The following is a 22,211-nucleotide window of genomic DNA, read 5'->3' as shown; positions in this document are numbered from 1 at the left end:
ACACTCAATGCAGAGTCGAAATGCGCCCTTTATTTGGGCTCTCATGGAGGCAAACGAAAAAGCGTTGTTGCAAGAGTGAATATGCTCCACAAATTTCTTTTATTCGGGATCTGTGTCAAACATTAGTTGTTATAATAATATCGACAATTATTTCGTTTCTTAGGCCCCTCGAAATGCCCTTCAGGAGACCAATTAGACAGGTACACAGACCCTTCTGATGCGCAAAAGTTGTAAAATTTCGCATTTTACAGCGAAAATTGTTTGTAGGGGAATTTCCAACATAAATTGTGGTTATCTTACGCGTCTTATTATATAGGATAGTAATGCCTGACAGGCTAAAAAACTAGTACGATCATAAACCGCGATCCTGGCGAAATACTCTGGCCAGTTCATTAATTCGTTGCACTTCTGCAAATCATGTATGTTTCGAAAATATGCTGACTTCTTTTTACCTAAAGCCTATTATCCTGGTGGGAGTTAACTCATAATGGAACGAGAGAAACTACTTGGGGATAGAGGAAGCTCCTTGGAAGAAATCCTGTCAGTCAGCTAGCAATCTCGTCCCAGAAATGTTCACCGCTCAAGAATATTACGCGATGTTCTAGGTATACGCCGGGAACAACGGGAACGCAAGTACTACTGTGCGAGCGTTTGCACGGGAATACCCGCACATCCAAACCCCCAGCGAGGGTACGATTCGGCGTTTGGCGTCAAGATTATTCTCAACGGACTTAATGATGCCGCAAGGCGTGCATAGACGCTGAGGATGGTCACATCGAGCAACTGCTCAACTAATAGTAATCGGCCCCTTTCGGGGTCACCAATTTTATAACGTAGGAACAACACGTTCCATGAAAAGTAAATTAAGTGATCAGTGTTAGTGGCCGTACAATGAAGTGAATATTCTGTACATTAACCCGGACGCACTTGACGTTGCGATCCTTACCTTTGGGTGGTGTCGTATACCTGCGATCAGCTGAGTTCTGGGCGCAACCCTACCATAAATCTTTTCGTCCACCGATGACCAGGATCGGCACAGTGACCGACTTAGTGACACAGGATTCCGAAAAGGAAGGAAAGGAAGGAAAGAAATGCTCGTAGGCGTGAGTGTTATTTAATTTATTAGTGATTATTAGGTGTAGCAATAAATTCTGTTCGATTTAAGGATTCAATAGTTTGATTTAAAAAGTATGAAAACAACTCAACCATCGAAATAATTTCCATTATTGTTAATTACCTTTTGCCATTTTTCTGGTAGCTCATGAATATCACTACGATAGAAATTCAATTGCTTTATACTGATTATGTAAATCCAATCAGAAAGACTTTATTCATACACCTAATAGTATTTTTTAAATTTAGTTACGTTGGCCGTAATTAAACTACGGATTTTTACCTGAATAACGAATTACGATCACTTGTCGTACATTTTCTGTTACATTACCTTTTCGTTTATGCCTTATTTGAAAATGAAATTTACGTATTTCTTGTTCACTCACTTCAAACAATTGTTATTTAAGATTCTGCTACAAAAAAAAACTGTGTAACGCGGTTTCCTTCGATGCATGCCGACTTGCTTGTTCGTACCTTCGTAGTACAAGCGCAGCCGCCTACCGCGTAGCCAACGCTACAACGGGAGCTCGGGCGGAAGGTGCGCGCTCCGATTGGTCGGGGGTTTTGTTAATATCTCGTTAACAAAGCTTTGGATAATATTTTCGCTAAGGAAAAAGTTGTTTCAAATCACCCCCTGAGTCACCCCTTTCAAGTAACTCCGACATTTTTAGGACACCCGGTTTAACCATTTCCCATATTTGTAAAAGGTTCCTACTATGTCCACAAGAATTTTATCAAAGGCATCAATTGGTGCTTCTGTTAGTATCATAGGCTCCTTATTTTTCACTCTTACTAGTTTAGTCTTCTGGCATTCCAAGCAAGTTTTAATAAATTGTGTTATTTCGTATTCCATATTTTTCCAATATTATCTGCTTCTTATTCGGTGATATGTTTTTATAATTCCTTTGTGTCCGCCTACAGGTGTCTGGTAATTCTGCTGAATGATCTGCTGTCAATCTTGTATAGGAGGAGTTTCAAGAGTGCCTTTACAGAAGATAAATTGGATATGTTCTTGTATGAATATCAGACTTATTAATTCTTGTAATTTGGTTAATGATATTTAATCCTCTCTCCTGATATACAGGGTGTCCGTGGGAAGAGTGAACAGCTGTATATCTCCTAATGTATTGGAGATAAAAAATTGTTTAACAATATGGCGTTGCGTGGTTCGAGGGGGCCAATTTATTAGCGCAGACGATTTTTTTTCGATTATTATTTTAAAAGATACGGTGGTCAAGTTCGGTTTTTTAAATGGAACTATTTTTTTTGAAGAGATGAATTGATAGTGCGTTCCAAGATAAATTCAACAAGCATTAATGTATACACTTGATTTCCACTGGTTTTTGAGATATTGCGCTTGCAAATTTACTGATTTTCTATTTCTATTTTTTTGATTTACTATTTTCACTGGAAGAAAACCCGCTGAAATAGCAAGGACCGGGAACGGTCTTGCTGGCGCCACGGGTGGCCTTGCCTGTTGAAACAGATACGTACCTGCCAAAGGTCTACGTCAGGATTGGCAGGCCGAAAGGCTGGACAATTCTTTTCCGTCAAAAATGCTACTTACTAATGTTAATGTTTCAAAACGTCATAACATTTACTCAATTGCCTCATTCAGACTCAATTTTCAACTTGAATAGTCTTTTATTTCGCACTTGCTTCTACGCGCGGATGGCCGGTTCTTTTGGGAGGGATGCAAGTTCGATTGGTTAGGTTAAGAGGTGCGAAAGTTGCTAGACCAAATTTCTAAACTATAGGGAGCAGATTGTATTAGGACCTATCGGATTTGCATTCCTTCCAAACGGTTGCTCTCTTGAAGAGACCCTCTTCACAGCAATACCTCCTCCACAATGCCCACCTTCTCTCACACGGAATAATACGTCAACGCATGCTTATGTTTTGATATTGGAGATCGTGTTTATACACAAGAGATGAGGGTTCTGTTCGAATTTTAGGGGAGAATCCCGCGTCGATAGCGGGCTACCCTTTTTCTTGCTGTGTCTCTCTCCACGAGGCGTATTGACGGTGCGTAGATGTCTGGATGCCAGTTATTGAATTCAGAAGGTGATGCGGCCTGGTACCTCTGGTACACCCGGTGTTTTATTTTTCAAAACGGATGACCGAAATTGAATCACGTTATCATAGCATTGAATTGGAGACGCTAGCTATAATTTATTAACGAAATTAGCTTGAGGTTATGGCAATGAAATGTTCATTTCCTTCATTATTTTCCGAATTACGTCGTTCTTGGTGTCAGTTTCATCGGCGAAACATAAGGAATCATCAATGGGCTCATTTTAGCAAAGATCTGATGAGAAATGCGGATGTCGAAGATTTCTCATTTCTTAGTAGGCACTCCAACCCCTTCGAGGGTCGAAAGCCATAAAATTCGGTGGGGCACTGCGGGGGGTTGTCCTCGCCACGGGGTACCAGACCGCATCACCTTAGGTGGAATCTGACGTTGCTCGACGAAATTTGCGCATGAATCGCCGATCCACGCGCCGTCTGATCGGTCACGTAATCTGTCAAACAATTCTTTATTCTTGATGCCACAAATATAGGAATTAAAAAGTATTATCCTGTATGGCCTTGCCTAATAGGCAGGCGACACCAAGAGGCGTCTTCAACGTTCCCAGCGAGCGAGCGACCGGGAGCGCACGGTAGCGCCCGATAGCGCCCGATAATGTAAGCGAGCCCGAGCGGGCCAGGGAGAGTCGATTGTCGATCATCGGGCGAGTGACGCGTTAGCGAGAACGCAATTGTGAACGCGGAGTGTGAGCGTGGACGGGTATGTGACCCAACTACCCCCCGTGTAATCGGTCTGCGCGAAGTAGGGCGTGTAACAAACCTACAAAACTGCGCCTTTCTTTTTCACATTAATAAAACCAATTAATAAGTACTTAAATACTTATATTTTTATTATATTCTTATTAATCCTACTTTTATAAGGTGTGTTTAGTATTAATATTAAAATTAGCTCAGAGTATCGCGAGACGCGAGTGCGATGAAAGAGAGAATCGAGTGATGAAGAGTGGGAGAATCGAACGCATGCGCGATCCTCAGTCAATCGGCGGATCGGCGAGAGTAAGGATCGAAGCAGAGAAATATGCATAGCATTGAGTGGGAGAATCGAGCGTTCCACGCGCACCTGCGCACTAACCAGTCGATTTGTAGACCGGCTGGAGAACAGATCGAGCGAGTCGAGAATGATTGACGCGTTATAGTCGAACTCCATTCCTATTGGTGCGCTCCCAAAATCCAGAACATGTATAAATACGGGCACGATAGCCCAGAGAATTCATTCTATTCTATTCGGTTCATTCAATGCCAGTCAAGAATTCTATTTCAAACAGTCAATTATTCAATGTAAAAGGATCATTTAAAGCTTATAGCTGATCCCAACATAAATTAATGCTCCAACTTTGGAAGCCGCTTTGTAGGCCCCTCGGTTCTGTCGAGCGTCCCAACTAAAGCCATAGTCGCTAAGTTTGGCGAGACGTTCAGGCCGTGGAAGCCGCCTTGTAGGCCCCTTAGTTAGTTGAAGCAAAGTTATTAATTCTTATTCTCAGGTTTGTACATTACTTCTGAGCAACGTGGGACTGAGATCACTCCAGGTGGCAAACCTGCCCCTGATGAAACGGAGAACAATTTAAAACGTATCTCAACTTAACATATTCAATTCCTAAATCCTAAACTATTACATAAACCTATTATCCTTCTATATTGACCGAGAGTCACTATTCATAATCCAATTCATTCTATCGACTAAGACGTTATTATTAGACATTTAAGTTATATATATATCAAATTGATCGATCAAACGGGCGTTCTTTTGTACCGACCGAGAGTCGCAACCTATTTAATTATTATAATTCCTTTAAAATTATAAAGAGTCAATTTATGTTTGTTTGTATAATTCAGAAGTGTTTTCCTGAATAAACACTATTAAGTTAAATTCTTGTTCTTGAATTTGAATTCTTTATCGCACGCCACTCGAACTAATCCTGAAATCCTGTAAGAAGCGTTACATCACGCTCGAAACCGTTACAGGCGTAAGTTCGATCATTGTTAGTACTCCTTCCCGAGAGGAATACGATTTACTTTAATATTATAGTACATGTGTGTTTTGCAATAAAGTGTTTCTCTCGTCTTCTGCATTCAATAACTGGCATCCAGACATCTACGCACCGTCAATACGCCTCGTGGATAGAGACGCAGGAAGAAAAGGGGCAGCCTAATGTCGACGCGTGATCCTCCCCTTATCTCTCGAGTATATACACGATCTCCAATATCAAAACAAAAGCATGCGTTGACGCATTATTCCGTGCGAGAGAAGGTGGGCATTGGGGAGGAGGTATTGCTGTGAAGAGAGTCTCTTCAAGAGAGCAATCGTTTGGGAGGGATGCAAATCCGATTGGTCCTAATACAATCTGCTCCCTATAGTTTAGAAATTTAGTCTAGCAACTTTAGCACCTCCTAACCTAACCAATCCAACTTGCATCCCTCCCAAAAGAACCAGCCATCCGAGCGTAGAAGCAAGTGCGAAATAAAAGACTATTAAAGTTGAAAATTGAGTCTGAATGAGGCAATTGAGTAAATGTTATGACGTTTTGAAACATTAACATTAGTAAGTAGCATTTTTGACGGAAAAGAATTGTCCAGCCTTTCGGCCTGCCAATCCTGACGTAGACCTTTGGCAGGTACGTATCTGTTTCAACAGGCAAGGCCACCCGTGGCGCCAGCAAGACCGTTCCCGGTCCTTGCTATTTCAGCGGGTTTTCTTCCAGTGAAAATCAGTAATTTTGCAAGCGCAATATCTTAAAAACCAGTGGAAATAAAGTGTATACATTAAAGCTTATTGAATTTGTCTTGGAACGCACTATCAACTCATGTCTTCAGAAAAAATAGTTCCATTTGAAAAACCGAATTTGACCATCGTATCTTTTAAAATAATAATCGAAAAAAAATCGTCTCGGCTAATAAATTAGCCCCCTCGAACCATTCGATTACATATTTTTTTAAATTTTTTATCTCCAGTACTTTAGGAGATATCCAGCTGTCCAGGCTTCCCGCGGACACCCATATTAATAAACTATTCTATTATTATATGCATATGTTGAGTCGTCACACTTTCTAAAACCTCACATATTTTACAATATATAAGCTGCAAAATGCTACATGAAAATATTTCGCCATTATTGCACAGACGTGTTAATACGGACCAACGACACAAATATAATGATTATTGTCTTCGTGCTAAAAAAATAGGATCTAAAGTTATTCATAGGTTTCGTTTTGGGTTTCCTCGTCCTGTTACTGACACACTAAATATGAGAGACGTGGCACCTTCGATAGCAGGTAGGAAAAAAAGGAACATAAAAGTAGATTATACGATCTTCCTCGAACAGAAAATGAAGTAGATATTAATGATTATAATCCTGTTATTCTTACTGCGTGGGAAGGCAATATGGATATATAGTTTATTGGTGAAAAATCTACATTGCTCACTTGGAACGTTACTAAATATTTAAATAAAGCAGGGAAAAGTGAATTGTCTGATTGTGATTTTGCAAATAGTATAAATAATAAAAATAAGTATTGGCAAGTGTTCTTTAGAATTTTGCTTTACGTTCCATATGGAATAGAGAATGTGGAGCTCTTGCGGCTGCTGATACATTGCTAGGTATGCCTTTATATGGAACTGATCGAAATATAACTATTAAATGGTTAGATGCTAATTCTATAAGGCAGAGAAAATTAAAAAGTCGTAGAGAAATTGAAGCTCTTGATGGTGAATCTACAGATATATTTTGTCCATCTTTAATACATAATTATTATCCAAATAGATCTGGAGAATTAGAATCTGTGTCTCTTTATGAATTCGCACAATGATATGATATCACGACAATCAAACCGAAAAATAATAATATTGAATATTATAAATTAGATACTAATCATTATCTTAAACGGCGGCAACGTGGATGTCTATATTAATCATTACAGACATAATGTTAATAATAGACCAGAAGTTTATTTGTTTTCTTTATTGCTTATGTTTAAACCATGGCGGGAATTAGAGGATCTTAAAAATAGTTGTGATACTTATATGGAAGCATTTCATAAAGTAAAACTACATCTTACGAAAGCATTACAATATCACGAAAAACTAGAAGAATTAAAAAAAGCTTTTGAAATTGCACAAGAGTTAGTTCGGCAATTAGATGAAGAATTATAAAAAAAAAAGACGAGTCTCAGGATGACACTGAAAATCCTATAGGTGCTAAAAATGTAGAAGCTGGTGAAGCAATGCAAGATTTTAGAGATCTTGGTAATAAAATGGATGAAAAAATTTATGTGTCTGAAGTGATAGCAAAATTAAATGCCGACCAAAAAAGAGTATTCTACAGAGTCATTGATACTGTAAGGTCAGATAATTCGATATTACGATTGTTTGTTAGCGGAGAAGGTAGAACGGGAAAGAGTTTTTTAATTAAAACCATTAAGTGTTGGATAAAACAATATCTCAATAAAGATACTGCTGTAGCGACACCGATTGGTATAGCAGCGTTTAATATAGACGGTTTGACAGTTCATAGATTGCTCCAATTACCCATTGAACATGGTCTAACGCCAAAGTATAAACAATTATCTGATCATGTATTAAAAGTTTTACGAGCAAATCTCAAAGATGTTCTTTTTGTGATTGATGAAGTGTCACTGATATCAAATTTAACTTTTACGTATATACATTTTCGATTGTCAGAAATATTTGATACTTATGATTGTGAAGACGGTTGGTTTGGTCAAAAGCACGTTCTTTTATTTGGTGATCTGCTTCAATTACCTCCTGTACACGAAGACCCTGTTTTTGTACAATTATCAAATGATAAAATTAACAAATATCTCGTTTCTTTAATTGCTGTTAATTTATAGACCTCATTATTTGTTTATGATGAGTTAACGATCAATATGCGTCAGCAAGGGGATGATTCTTATCGACAGTTGTTGTCAAGAATTCGTATTGGTCTATTGACAAAATCTGATTGCGAGATTCTTGAGAATAGAAAAATATCTTTTACTGGTGATTCGTTTGAATTCAGATTAAACCAATTATGTAATTTTATTAATGATTTTCCGTTGAACATTGTTTGTTTATTGCCTACTCGTCATATGTGTGACATTCTTAATGCTGCAATGTTAAATCGCATTACATCAAAAGAGATATTATTAATTGCCGAAGATAGGATTGGCTGTATTCCGTATGTGAGACAGAAAGTATAAAAACTATTGCCCAATACTGATGACGATAATTTTAAAACTGCTGGATTTTCAAAGGAAATTGTAATTAAGATTGGAACAAACGTTATGATAAGGCGTAACATTGATGCTACTTTGGGTCTTGTGAATGGTACCATAGCCAAGGTAATTTTAGTTGTAATATGTCTACCGATTATGTAGAGAAAATTAAGCTCCTTTTACCCTTGGGATTAGAGTATTTCATTGAAAGAGTAAGCGTTAAATTTGAAATAGTGGATAGAGCATTTGTAATAAGAAAACAATTTCCATTGTGTCTGACAATGAGTTATGGAATCACAATTCATAAAAGTAAAGGATTGAGTTTACAAAGTGCTATTATGGACATAGGCAACTCTATATTTAACTGTGGTCAAGCTTATGTTGCATTATCACGAGTAACGTCTTTAGAAGGGTTGCACTTGATTAATTATGATCCTTCGTCAGTAATAGCTGACGAAAAAGCTATTAGGAAATATAATCGGTTAAGATCCAAGTACAAACCAGATGCAGACATAATTACTGTTTAAAAAAAACGCTATTCGAAAGTGAAAGATGTTCCATGGATATTGTCAAAAGTAATTGATTATGTCCAAGAAAAATGTAAAAATCAAAAATTATTTAAAAAAAATGTTTCTTGGGTTTTACATGGTTTTCAAAATACAGATAATGCTTCATGTTATGCAAATGCAGTATTACAATGTTTAATGCATTTAAGTGCCATTAGAAAACAATGGTTTAATTGTAATGAATCATTAAATGTTTTGAAAATATTAATGCATCGATATGAAAATGGAATACGCAATTTAAATACATATACAGGCAAAGTTTAGAACATTTTTCAATAAACGTAAATCAAGATGTATTCGAATTTCTTATAATCCTGAGCACAAAGTATGATTGTATAAGACAATTGGTAGAACATCAAGTAACTTCTACTACTCGATGTAAATCTTGTGATTATACAAAAAGAATTACTTCTGATAATTTAGTTGTTTCAATACCTGTTAACAATTTGAAAAAGCTATATTCTATATTCTATCTACAGGGTGTTCCAAAAATGTCGGCGTTCCTTGAAAGGGGTGACTCAGGGGGTGATTCGAAACAACTTTTTCCTTAGCGAAAATATTGTCCGAAGCTTCGTTAACGAGATATTAACGAAAACCCCCGACCAATCGGAGCGTGCACCTCGGGGAGGAGACATTGCTGTGAAGAGGGCCTCTTCAAGTCAGTGGCCGTTTGAGAGGGATGCAAGGCAGATTGGTTAGGTTACGACCAATCGGACTTTAAGCCCACTTTTTCTCGCACGGAATACGTCAACGCGTACTTTTGTTTTGAAATTCGAGTGTGTACATATACTCGGGAGATATGGGATCTTTCTTTAATTTGAAGGAAAGACGAAGCAGGCGGGACTACGCGCAGTCAGCGAGTTACCCTCTTTATTCCTGTGTCTCTCCGCGAGGCGTATTTAAAATTAATCAGGTTGATCGGCCTGAGCATTTCGCCAGGGTCGCGGTTTATGACCGTATTGTCCCGCTAGTCGGCGGTAGAGAACTGTTTCCTACATTTTTTTAGATAATTTAAGATTTAATTGCATACGCCTGGTAGCAGACGTGAACTCGGGGTATCGGAAAACGGAAACAGGAATGCCTTTTCCTCTTTATAGCAACTCGAAGACTTCCTGTTTCTCCTCTCTTCGGACCCTTTCGAACCGAAACACGTAGTGTGTGCTGTCTATCTCGAAGCAATGGGTACATTGGCAGTAAAAGGACGGTGCTTCTGCAAAGCACGTGTGTTTCGAAAATGTGCTGGCTTCTTTTTACCTAAAGTCTCTTGTCCTGGTGGGAGTTAACGCATAATGGAACGAGAGAAACTACTTGGGGGTAGAAGAAGTTGCTTGGAACAAAATCCTTTCAGTCAGCTAGCAATCTCGTCCCAGAAATGTACTCTGCTGAAGAATATTACACGATGTTCTGGATGTACGCCCGGAACAACGGGGACGCAAGTGCTACTGTGCGAGCGTTGGCACGGGAATACCCGCGCATCGAAACCCCAAGCGAGGGTACGATTAGGCGTTTGGCGTCAAGATTACACTCGACAGGGTCGATGATGCGGCGAGGCAGTGTCATGGGTAGACCCAGAGCCGCGTGGAACCTTGCGGTAGAAGAGAACGTGTTGGACGCCATAGACGAAGAACCGACCGTCAGCGTGCGCGACTTGAGCCGCCGCCTAGAGTAAATCACAGTACAAGATAACTGCAGCAATTATTAATTAAGGAAAACGAATGTTATCTAATAATGGATGTTTCTGCATTTTCTTCTAGTGCCAGCAGAATGACGGTACACCGAATTCTGAGGGAAAACATGTTGCATCCGTACAGCTATGTACGGGTGCAACATTTGCACCCCGGGAATGGCGACCAGCGGGTTGAGTATTCAGTGTGGCTGTTGGGGGAAGTGCAACGGAATCCGTCGTTCTGCAAATACATATTGTGGACGGACGAAGCACTCTTCAATAGGGAAGGGTGCTTCAATTCCCACAATCGGCATTTGTGGAGCGACGAGAATCCGCAGCACAAGTCCGTTGGTCGATTAATGTATGGGCCGCCATTTGTGGTGATTACATTGTTGGGCCGTACATGCTGCCAGACAGGATGGACGGCCCAGCGTATAAAGTGTTTTTAGAGCATGTTCTGTCGGATCTCATGAACCATATTCCAAATGAGATCCGACGGAACATGTTCTGTCAGCAAGACGGGGCTGGACCTCACTACGCTACAATTGCCCGCGACTACCTAAATGAAACCTTTTAGGACAGGTGGATCGGCCACGACGGTCCTGTTGCGTGGCCCCCACGGTCACCGGATATGACCCCGCTGGATTTTTTCTTCTGGGGCTACCTGAAGGCAATTTCATTATAGCTGTTACTTTTTTTTATTGGTATTCTATTTTTTATTTATGTTTTGTATTTGTTGTACAACAATCATTTCAGGATGAGGTGTACCGTCAGCCAGTGGATACCCTGGAAGATATAGTCGTGTGAATTCACGCTGCAGTGGCAAACATAATGCCACAAACATTGCAGGTCGTCCAAAGACAGGTGATTGTACGTGCTGAGGCGTGCATAGACGCTGAGGATGGGCGCGTAGAGCAACTGCTCAATTAACAGTAATCGGCCCCTTTCGGGGTCACCAATTTTTATAACGTAGGAACAACATTTTCCATGAAAAAAAAATTAAGTGATCAGTGTTAGTAGCCGTGCAGTAAAGTGAATATTCGGTACATTAACCCGGACGCACTTGACGTTGCGACCCTTACTTTTGGGTGGTGTCGTATACCTGCGATCAGCTGAGCACTGGGCGCTACCCTACCATAAATCTTTTCGTCCACCGATAACCAGGATCGGTACAGTGGCCTACTTAGTGACACAGGTTTCCGAAAAGGTAGGAAAGGAAGGAAAGGAATGTCCGAAAGGGTGAGTTTTATTTAATGTATTAGTGATTATTAGGTGCAGAAATAAATTCTTTCCGATTTTAGGGTACAATAACAGTTCGATTTAAAACATATGAAAAAAACTCAATCATCGAAATAATTTCTATTATTGTTAATTACCTTTTGGCATTTTTCTGGCAGCTTAGGAATAACACCGCGATAGAAATTCGGTAGCTTTGTACTGATTGTTTAAATCCAATCGGAAAGAATTTATTCATACACCTAATATTATTTTTTAAATTTAGTTATGTTGGCCGTTATTAAACTACGGATTTTTACCTCAATAACGAATTACGATTGCTTGTCGTACATTTTCTGTTACATTACCTTTTCGTTTATGCCTTATTTGAAAATGAAATTTACGTACTTCTTGTCCTCTCACTTCAAACAATTATTATTTCAGATTCTGCTTTAAAAAAAACTGTGTAACGCATGCCGACTTGCTTGTTCGTACGTTCGTAGTATAAGCGTAGACGCCTACCGCGTAGCCAATGCTCCCGTGGGAGCTCGGGCGGAAGGCGCGCGCTCCGATTAGTCGGGGGTTTTCGTTAATATCTCGTTAACGAAGCTTCGGACAATATTTTCGCTAAGGAAAAAGTTGTTTCAAATCACACTCTGAGTCACCCCTTTCAAGGAACTCCGACATTTTTGGGATATCTTGTATAAATCTTAACGATGTATTAAACGTTACATTTTCACAATGGTATCAATTAGAAAACGGATCATGTGCACAGTGTACAGGAAATGATATTATGTTTAAGAATGAATTAATATTGACAAAAGATATAGTTATTATTCGTTTACTATTATGTTCATCACGAGATGATAAAATAGTCAAAGCAATACGTAAATTTAATATATGTACTATTCCCAGAACCAAAGTATTAATAGCTGGACAATCATATAAAGTTATGAATGCTATATTTCATAGTGGTTCATGTATTGAGGATGGCCATTACACCAGTGTATGTAAAGAAGAAGGAATGACTAGTAGTTGGAATGAAGCTGATGATATGCAAATCAAACCAGGCAATGGCCCAGAGGCGCTAAAGATCTTTATATTTTGTTTTTACAGAAAAAATTATAGTAAATAAATTAGCCAGGAAAAATTACGACGCTATGGAACGTACACGCTTTTCCTAGCTTATGTGAACGTACGCATACATTCAAGGCCCGGTGAGACGGCAGCCTTAATGAAATTTTATAATCATTTATTATCTTCAAATATCAGTAATTATACAAATATAAATGATGAAGAAGTAAAAATTGTTTGAAAGTGCAGTATACACCTACCTGAAAAGCTTCCATAATTCAAGAATCTTCTCAATTTCCTTAAAAGATTAAAAAATCGCTGATATGCAAACGCTTTTTCTTAAATTTCATGAATGCAGAAATGAAGAAAATAATATTCATACATTATTCCTACCATATTCAACCTTCTCCAAGGAGCAGCTACCCTTCAGCTAATAGTGTTCTGTCATTAGCTTCAGCTTTCTCACAAGGGAGGTATAATTACCGAGGTGAAATTCTGACTTTTCAATGAGCTTCTGCACACTGATAGGGGTTCACATACTTGCAGTGTATGTGTGCGTGCCGTACGTGCGAGTATCGCGAGCAACTGCGCACGCGGGTCCGCGCACGTAGAGGCACGTGTGACTCGGTAGCGCCAGAGTAAAGGAGACCGCGTGACCGGCTGCGCATGTACAAAACCTCCATGTAATTCAGCACTAAAACTGTATCAAATATTATATCATTACGTTTCAAGACCACGATGAGTTATTCAACCTGAAACCACATACATTACAATACTGAAAGTACTGATACATGATTTTGAGGGCAGACGAATAATACTGTATGAGATATTCAATCTAAATTAATTTTGAAGGAAAGGAGAGGCCTCCTCTCTGTGAATTCGTCGGTGGAGTAGGAACGTCCTCCTTCTTGATGAAGTGCGGCAGGAAAATTAACATCTGGTTGTCACAAACTAGCCAGGTTGATCGGCCTGAGTGTTTCGCCAGGGTCGCGGTTTAGGACTGTATTGTCCCGTAAGTCTGGCCTGGACAGCATAAGCAATACAAATTGCTCGTGCAAAAGTAATCCGATTTGCATGACAATTGTTATGATATTCATTAGAAAAACGAAGAATCCATTGGTGTCACTTCCATATCGCTACGATAAAGAATAAAGAATTTCTTAATGCGCTGAAATGAATATTTCACATTTTCACCCTCGACAGCGGGGCGCCGACCTGGAATTGCTGCGGTCGGCCGAGGATTCATACCTGTTTCAGAAATAAAATAATTCTTTATTCTTTATCGTATCGATATGGAAGTAGCACCGATGGATACCTTAAGTTTTTCCGATGAAAATCATATCAAATTTCATGTAAATCGGACTATTTTTAACGAAGACAGCTACAAATAACATAATTCGATTTTTCATGGAATCTCCTTCATTATGGTCTGAATTACGTCGTTCTTGGTGTTAGTTTCATCGGCAAAAAATAAGGAATCGATTGTCGTCGTTTTCGCAAGGATCTGATGAGAAATTCGGCAATCCTAGACATTTCTCACTTTTTAATAGTATTCAAACCCCTTCGAGGGTCGAAAGCCACACAATTTGGTAAGGATTTACTGGGGAGTGTTGTCCTCACCACGGGGTACTAGGCGGCATTCTGTACATACATACGGGTCCGAAACCGACTAAGGTTTCGAACCAAGAATTTCGAGACTTCGGAGCTGACCCAGACTTCGAAACATATTCGAAGAGCATATATATATATATATATATATATAGATTCGAAGCGTTTCGAAGCGCTTCAAATCCCATCACTACAGAGGAGTGACGTTGATGCCGACGATATATAAAATATACATGACGCTGCTGGCAAAGAGGCTCGAGAGCGAAATGGAGGTGAAGGGCATGGTGCCGGACAACCAGACGGGATTTAGGAGGGGAAGGGGGGTGATAGATCAGATTTATGTACTGAACTACATAATAGGGAGGGAGATGAAGGAGGATAAAAGAGGATGATGGCATTTTTTGTGGACCTCAAGGCAGCCTTCGATATGGTGGAGAGAAGGAAAATGGGAGAGGCGATGAGGAATAGACGGGCGAGTGAATGGTTCAGTAAAAGAATCCTGGACGCATATGAGGTGACCAAGTGTTGTATGAGAGCGGGGGAGAGAATGAGCGAGAGTGTCTGTACTGAGAGAGGGGTGAGTCAGGAGTGCCCGCTAAGCCCAATTCTGTTTAGCGTATGCATGGCGAACTTGGAGGAATGTTAGAGAAAAGAGGGGTGGTGAAGTAAAAGTAGGGGGGGGGGAGTGTATGAGCTGGTATATGCGAACGACATAGTGCTGATTGCAGAGGAGGAAGTGGGGATGAAGATGATGATGAGAGTGTTAGAAAGGTATGCGGATGAGAAAGAGCTAAGAGTGAATGTGGACAACTCGAAGGTGGTGAGGTTTAGGGTAGGAGGGGAAGGATGAAGTAGAATGAATGGGAGTGAAAAAGAGGAAGAGTGAAAAAAGTGAGTGAGTACTGGGGTACAAGGTGACAAGGAACAGAATGCAAGGGGCGCATGTGAAGGAATGACTGGGGAAAAATGGCTGTGATGAGGGAAGTCTGGGGGATAGATAAAAGAAGATTCGGGGGTGACTGGAAATGGAGGATGTGGTTGTTTGATAGGCTGGTGAGAACGGTGTTGTTGTATGGAGCAGAAGTATGAGGATGGAAGGAAAGAAGAGAGACAGTGGAATAGGATGGGTGGAAGAAAAAAGGAGGTTCTTTGAGGAGAAGGGATATGCGCCGGGCGAGATAGAGAAGGAGGAGAAGAAGATTAGAGTGGCGAGATACAGGATGGGAAATGAAATGAGAAGGGGACAGTACTGGTTGGAAGAAGAGCGAAACGTCTGCAGGGTGCGTGGATGGGGCCAGGAGACATGGGGGCACGAGCTGGAGAGGTGTGGAGATGGGGGAGGGGAAGGGGAGGCGAGAAGGGTTAAAGAAATATTGGGGGAAGGAGGGAGATAGGGTGGATGGGCAGAATGGATAAGCGAAGGAGAGAGACGGAAAGGAGAGGAATGGAGGATGGGGTGGAAGGGGGAGGAAGGAATAAGGAGGTATGAGGGAGGGGAGTTAAGATGGGAAAAGGGGAGGGTAAATGTAAGGTATATATATATATAGTAAATATTGTAAATAAACACTTAGAAATAATGTAAATAGCAAGTGTAGGTAAGCGTGTGTGGCATGGCGAGGAGAGAGGGCGAGGCGAGCGGGTGAGGCGAGCGAGCTAAACGGAGCAAGGAGGAGGAGAGAGAAGGAGTAATTTAAGATAGTCCTAAGATAGGTTAAGATGGTAAGGTGAAAGGGAGTTATAAAGGGAGAAGGCCCGAACCCCGGAGGGGAAAGGATAATAATTAACTACTACTACTGCTACTACATTCCTTATTGCATTATAAGAATTTCTATTAAATCGTAAGTGTGTATGCGTACGCGTAAAACAACTGTGAATGTATGTGTGACGAGTGGTAGAGATAAGTGGGGGAAAATCGAGCGCATACCCGATCATCAGTCGATCGGCGGATCGACTGGACGGCGGATCAAGCGAACAAGCAAAAAATTGCGCGATCTCGTGCAATGTCCCAGGCGAAACTGAGACGCACGCAGCTGAGAAACGATCTAAATCCTGGTTGGAGTGCGGTGAAAGGTCAAAATAGGTATAAATACGGGCTCATCGGCCGAGATATCATTGCTTCTCAGATATCCAGAGGACACTAAGAATCATACTGTTGCATTTATAACTAGCATCTTGGATAGCCACTAACAAGGGGATCATACAGCTGTACCCCCGGGAATTTTAATGAAATTTAAGGGATGAATCTGGAGGTCATCTGGATGACCTTATGCAAAATATTTTATGGCAATGAGCATTGTTTATAAACAATCGATATGTGCCCATTAAAAGCAGTTCACTTTAAACATATTTGAAGAAAGTGAGTTGGGTGAGTGCGTATAGCGCTTACTTCCCAACCAAACGGCACGGGTTCAAATCATGTCATCCTAATTTATTTTCCCCCTTTCTTTTAACTCTTATTTTGAATAATTAAATTTCATACTGCTTTGTTTCATAAATATTGTCATTTTTTAACATAAATTTTATATATATACGCACTCACCCAACTCACTTTCTTGAAATATATTTAAAGTGAACTGCTTTTAATGGGCATATATCGATTGTTTATAAACAATGCTCATTGGCATAAAATATTTTGTAGAAGGCCATCCAGATGACCTCCAGATTCATCCCCTAAAATTTCATTAAAATCCCCGGAGGTACAGCTGTAGGGTCCCCTTGTAAGACGGCACCTGGGCAACGTGAAACTTCCATTCTGGGTAGCCCTAAAAGGGCTCCTGGACAACTTGAATCTTCCGTCTCCAGTTGTTTTAACTAACACCTGAGCACCGTGGAAGCAATTATCTAGAACAACTCTCTCTCTCAATCATTAAATAAAACATTCTAACTGCTCATAAATCCAGATCAAGCAATCCATTTAAATTCTATCATTGCATAGCCGTTAAGGCCAATTCCTGCCATATCGATTATAGTTATTCTCTTTTGTACCGACCACGAGTCGCAATCTAGATCAACCAATATCATTTATTATTTATGTTCTATTTCGACCAAGCGTCATTTACTATTATTTTACGTTCTATTTCGACAAAGCGTCACTCATTATTATTTTGCGTTCTATTTCAATAGGTTGAAATGTCATTTATAAGTTATACTTTTCTATATCGACCAAGCGTCATTATATCATTTTGGGTTCTATTTCCACCTAAGAGTCATTCATCATAATTTACGTTACTATTGTTTATACCTCTTTACTGTGATTAAAAAGTCATTAACTTTGTTGATAGTTATACGCTGAAGGTGTTTTCATGAATAAACACTGTTAAAAAGAATTCTGGTTCGTGAAGTTCATTTCTTTATTGCGCGCCACTCAAACCTATCCTAAAACCTGTAACTCGCATCAACGCCACGCCTAGAAACGTTACACAATATCCAACAATTGTTTGGGGAAACGTTAAGCGGATGCATCATGTTGTAGTTATACACGCATATTGGTCTTCAAAGTCAATTTCTGTACGTGTCGCCATACAACTGATGAATTGAGACATGCATTAAGTTCATCAGCAGGTGTTGAACGTGGTATAACTGGTAGAGTTTGTCGAAAATCACCCCACAATAAAATGAGTGGACCACCGAAGAGCTGTTCACTTCCTCTCAAATCTTTTAGTGTACGATGTAGCGCTTCCAATGCTTTTTTGTGCGCCATGCATTCGTTCCATATAATGAGTTGACATGATTGGAGTACTTTACCTATTTCAGAATTTATGTTAATTTTGCATGTTGGTGTCTCAGCGATTTCCATATTCAACGGCAGTTTCAGCGCTGAATGCGCTGTTCACCCACCATCCAAAAGAGTTGCCACAATTCCAGGTAATGCGATTGCCAGTGCAATATTTTTTCGTGATCGTATGGTTATCAAAATAAGTTGTTTTTTATTATTGCAAATTTACAATCTACACTGCATTATTTATTAATAAGAGTAATGAGTAAATGCGTTGAATGTTATGTGGCTCGAGTCCGAAACCATCCATGGATGGTTTAACCGAACTTATCTAGAGGTCTTCTGGCCAGGTCTTCTTGAGTCTTCTTTCGATATGCCGGATTGATAAGTTATTGACTAGATGCTTTGCTGGTTTAAATTTCGGTTTCTGTATTTTGTTGCGTGTGATTTGATTATGTCTTGGACCAGAGGTACACATAGATGCTTGTGTAATGTATGATTTGAAATATACCACGGTCCATTTATTATTGTTCGAAGAGTCTTTGATTGAAATGTCTGCAGGATTTTTTGTATTGGATGGCTTGGCGCACCCCCATAATTCGATTCCGTATGTCCAGATTGGAAGTATTATTCTCTTGTTTAGCAGTACTTTGTTTTCGATGGAGAGCTGTGATTTCCTACCTATTAGTTAATTCATTTGTTGCATTTTTAGTGCCAGCTGCTGCTTTTTAGCCTTAATGTGGGTTTTCCAAGTTAGTTTTTGATCTAGGTGCAGTCGAAGGTATTTAATTTCAGTTTTAACGGGAATGGGAGAATTGTTTATTGTCACGCAGGGGCAAGTGCTCTTTGTTAAGGTAAATGTGATCTGGGTGGATTTGTCGCTGTTAATTTTGATTCTCCATTTCCTGAGCCATGATTGCAGACCGTTTATGTGGTTTTGAAGATTTTCTGAGGCAGTGACCAGATTTTTGTGTGGAGAGAGTATGGCAGTGTCGTCTGCAAACCTTTCAATAACAGTCTTTTCCGAGACTAGAATATTAGCTGTGTAAATGAGATATAAGAATGGTCCTAGAACGGTCCTAAAATGGTCCTTGAGGAACTCCAGATTTTATCTGACAATAGTTTGGGAGATAATTGTTTTGTTTCACTCGAAAGTATCTATTAGAGAGGTATGATTTCAGTAAGAGATAATAACCATTAGGAAGGTTTCTTTTTAACTTGTAAAGAAGCCCATCGTGCCATACCTTGTCGAAGGCTTGTTGAATATCCAGAAATACTGCAACACACATTTCCTTGTTTTCAAGGCTTTCCATAATTTTATGAACAATTCTATGGCATTGTTGTATGGTAGAATGTTTTTCCCTAAAGCCAAATTGATCCTCTGGGATTAGGATCTTCAAGGAGTTTCTTTCTTTTAGTCTTTTAAGAAGTAATCTCTCAAAAACCTTAGATATAATCGGCAGGAAACTAATCGGTCGGTATGATGTCGTTTACCTGGTTTTGCTACTAGTATTATCTGGGCATACTTCCATTGTACGGGGTAATAACACAGTCGCAGCATGCTATTGTAGATAGTAGTTAGAGCGAGGAGTGCCTTCTTGGGTAGATGTTTCAGAATTTCCCCAACTATTAGGTCATATCCTGGTGCCTTATGAGAATTCATGTTGATTATTTATTTCTGTACTTCGGCTGGCGAGAATGATTTTATCGGTGATGACTCTTCTGAAGGAGTGTTAAGAAAGTTTGTAACTGCATTTTCAGTATTATAGTAAAGAGAGTTCTAACCCAAATTTGAGTTTTGCGTTCAATACATGTTCAGAGTGGTACGATAGACGTTCAATACACGTTCAGAATGGTACGATAGACGTCCAATACACGTTCAAAGCGGTACTGGCGCCATAGGTATATTGAACGTCTGTCGTACCACTTTTGAACTGCATTGAACGTCTATCGCACCACTATGGGCGTATATCGAACGTCTATCGTACCACTCTGAATGTGTATTGAACGCAAAACTCAAATTTGAGTTATAACTCTCTTTACAATACTACTATTTTCGTCCCTGATGTTGTCACAGGGGAGAGGTGTGAATACTTATGCAAGGTGGTCAGCGAACACGTTTGCCTTTTCTTCCTCTGAGCGGGCCCAGCTACCATCAGGTTTCTTAATTGGAGGGATGGCTAAGACAGGTCTTTTGAACTTTTTTTGTGGCTTTCCACATTGAATGACCGTTTGGTGGCAAATTTGAAATATAATGTTTAAATGACTCGTTTCTTGATTTGGCTAGGGCTTGTTGTAACCCAACCAACGCCCAAGCGTAACAACACCGCGGTACATTCCGATTGCCACAATCGAACACCGAAATGCAGCACAACCGCGTAAGGTTTCTCGGAAACGCTGCGAGACCATCAGCATATGGTGTAACACCCGAAAAGCGGACCAAAGTCGGAGACCCCGATGGTCCCCGCTTCGCCCCGATTAAAGTATAAGAACGATATACGACCAATGTGAGCGGAGACTTGAGACAAACCTGCGACATACTTGATACAGACTTTATACAAGATTCACGCCTGATTAGGCATAGTACCAGTGTCACCCAGATCGGGACAGAATAAACTTGTTTAAACCTTACGGTGAGTTCCAACTCTTTAAACCGCAACGATCCCCTACCTTCGGTTCGTAACCGAATCCTTCCGTCCTCGCATTCTCACCCGAACCTTCAGAGCCCGTTGGACGACGACTGTGAAAGACGACCCGGAGCACCCCGAGATTCCCTGCCAGAATCTCGACTCCAGGCGCCTTGACACAACAGTATTCATGCATGTGCCATGCACTCCCTGTAAATGTGGCCGGTAGTATGACCATTTTTCCCAATTCTTTGGAATTCACATTGTCCTCATTAACAACTGCATCGCGTAAATGAATGTACTCTTCGGAACGCAATTTGGTTTGATTTAATCGATTGTAGAGGAGTCGTTCGCTTTCGATTTTCGCATACATATCGACATTGTATTGATGGAACAATTTTCGGCAATTCAAGATATAATTTTCAGCATTTTCACGAATCATCAATCGATATGAATATTAAATCATGGACTTTCTTATTCGGTTCCAAATCTGTTTGTGGATTTATCAATTTGATGTTGAAATGATATCCATCTTCTCCTTGCCAAAATAAAATCGAATATTGCAATCCGTCGTATGAACGATGAGTTTCTGAATGTTTGAGTGTTACTTATTGTGAGTGGAAGGATTCTTGAACAGGTTAGGTGGAAATAACTTGCACTGAATTTAGCGTGAGAACACTTGTCTGGATTTATTAAAAATTCACTCGTAGTGAGTGTGAATGAGTGTTCGTTGTGAAGTACAGAGATTTGTATTAAAACTGCTGTAGTGAATGCTTTCGCGTGAGTGTAAATGAGACCTCGTGGCTTGCCACGAGGCGTCCAAACAATTATATTAATTGTTCGGAACGTGAGTGTTCTATTATGACTGTAAATCACTGAGTTTAAACGTGAGTGTGAGTTTTCAAATCGTGACTGATACTTGAGTGCGACAAAACAAGAATGAATTTGTGAATTGCGAGTGACGCGTCTGCACGACCGTTGCAAGCAATGCTACACAAGAGAGACTCGAAAATGGCTGACTTCCGTTCGCGCGTCTTCTCCGTTCCCTTGGATCGTCGATGCGGCGCGCTGATTGGTTCATCGATCGTCGCTGCTGCATAGCGGTCCGCGAGGTGCTGCGGTGAGTGTGAGTGTGGCGGAAATTGGAACTATTGCATTCCCAAACACTGAGACTCTCTGAACATCACCATTTACTATAACGATGTTCACTTCATCAATTGTTGGTGCATTGTACTGTATTCCGTGTTGCCCGACAGGTGTTTTGTCTGCTCTATCTACAACTTTGTAGTTATCATCTGGCATTTGTTCAAGGGCAGTTCTGAACAATCGAT

The 22,211-nt window shown here is 40.2% G+C and overlaps 2 protein-coding genes across 3 annotated transcripts in view; one reads left to right on the top strand and one right to left on the bottom strand.

The window, feature by feature from the left end:
- The window catches only part of LOC143367004 (SET domain-containing protein SmydA-8), a 217,464-nt gene that overhangs the window by 5,595 nt on the left and 189,658 nt on the right, over nt 1-22,211 (bottom strand). The gene's annotated exons all lie outside the window — the stretch shown is intronic.
- LOC143367157 (uncharacterized) lies at nt 10,326-14,930 on the top strand. Its single transcript, XM_076808740.1, has 3 exons — nt 10,326-10,640; nt 10,730-10,837; nt 14,735-14,930. The coding sequence occupies exons 1-3, from the start codon at nt 10,348-10,350 to the stop codon at nt 14,928-14,930; spliced, it is 597 nt and encodes a 198-aa protein (XP_076664855.1). The 5' UTR covers nt 10,326-10,347.

This window comes from Andrena cerasifolii, chromosome 3 (assembly GCF_050908995.1).
Source record: "Andrena cerasifolii isolate SP2316 chromosome 3, iyAndCera1_principal, whole genome shotgun sequence".
In the NCBI taxonomy this organism is placed as follows: domain Eukaryota; kingdom Metazoa; phylum Arthropoda; class Insecta; order Hymenoptera; family Andrenidae; genus Andrena; species Andrena cerasifolii.
Note: the sequence above shows the minus strand (reverse complement) of the source record. Positions and strands in the feature narration are given on the sequence as shown.

Excerpts from the sequence above, each read along its gene's own strand:
- LOC143367157 (XM_076808740.1), top strand. The coding sequence starts at position 10,348 with ATGTACTCTGCTGAAGAATATTACACGATGTTCTGGATGTACGCCCGG. Across the intron at positions 10,641-10,729 it reads GACTTGAGCCGCCGCCTAGA|TGCCAGCAGAATGACGGTAC; the intron begins GTAAATCACAGT and ends ATTTTCTTCTAG. Across the intron at positions 10,838-14,734 it reads AATGGCGACCAGCGGGTTGA|AGGAGTGACGTTGATGCCGA; the intron begins GTATTCAGTGTG and ends CCATCACTACAG.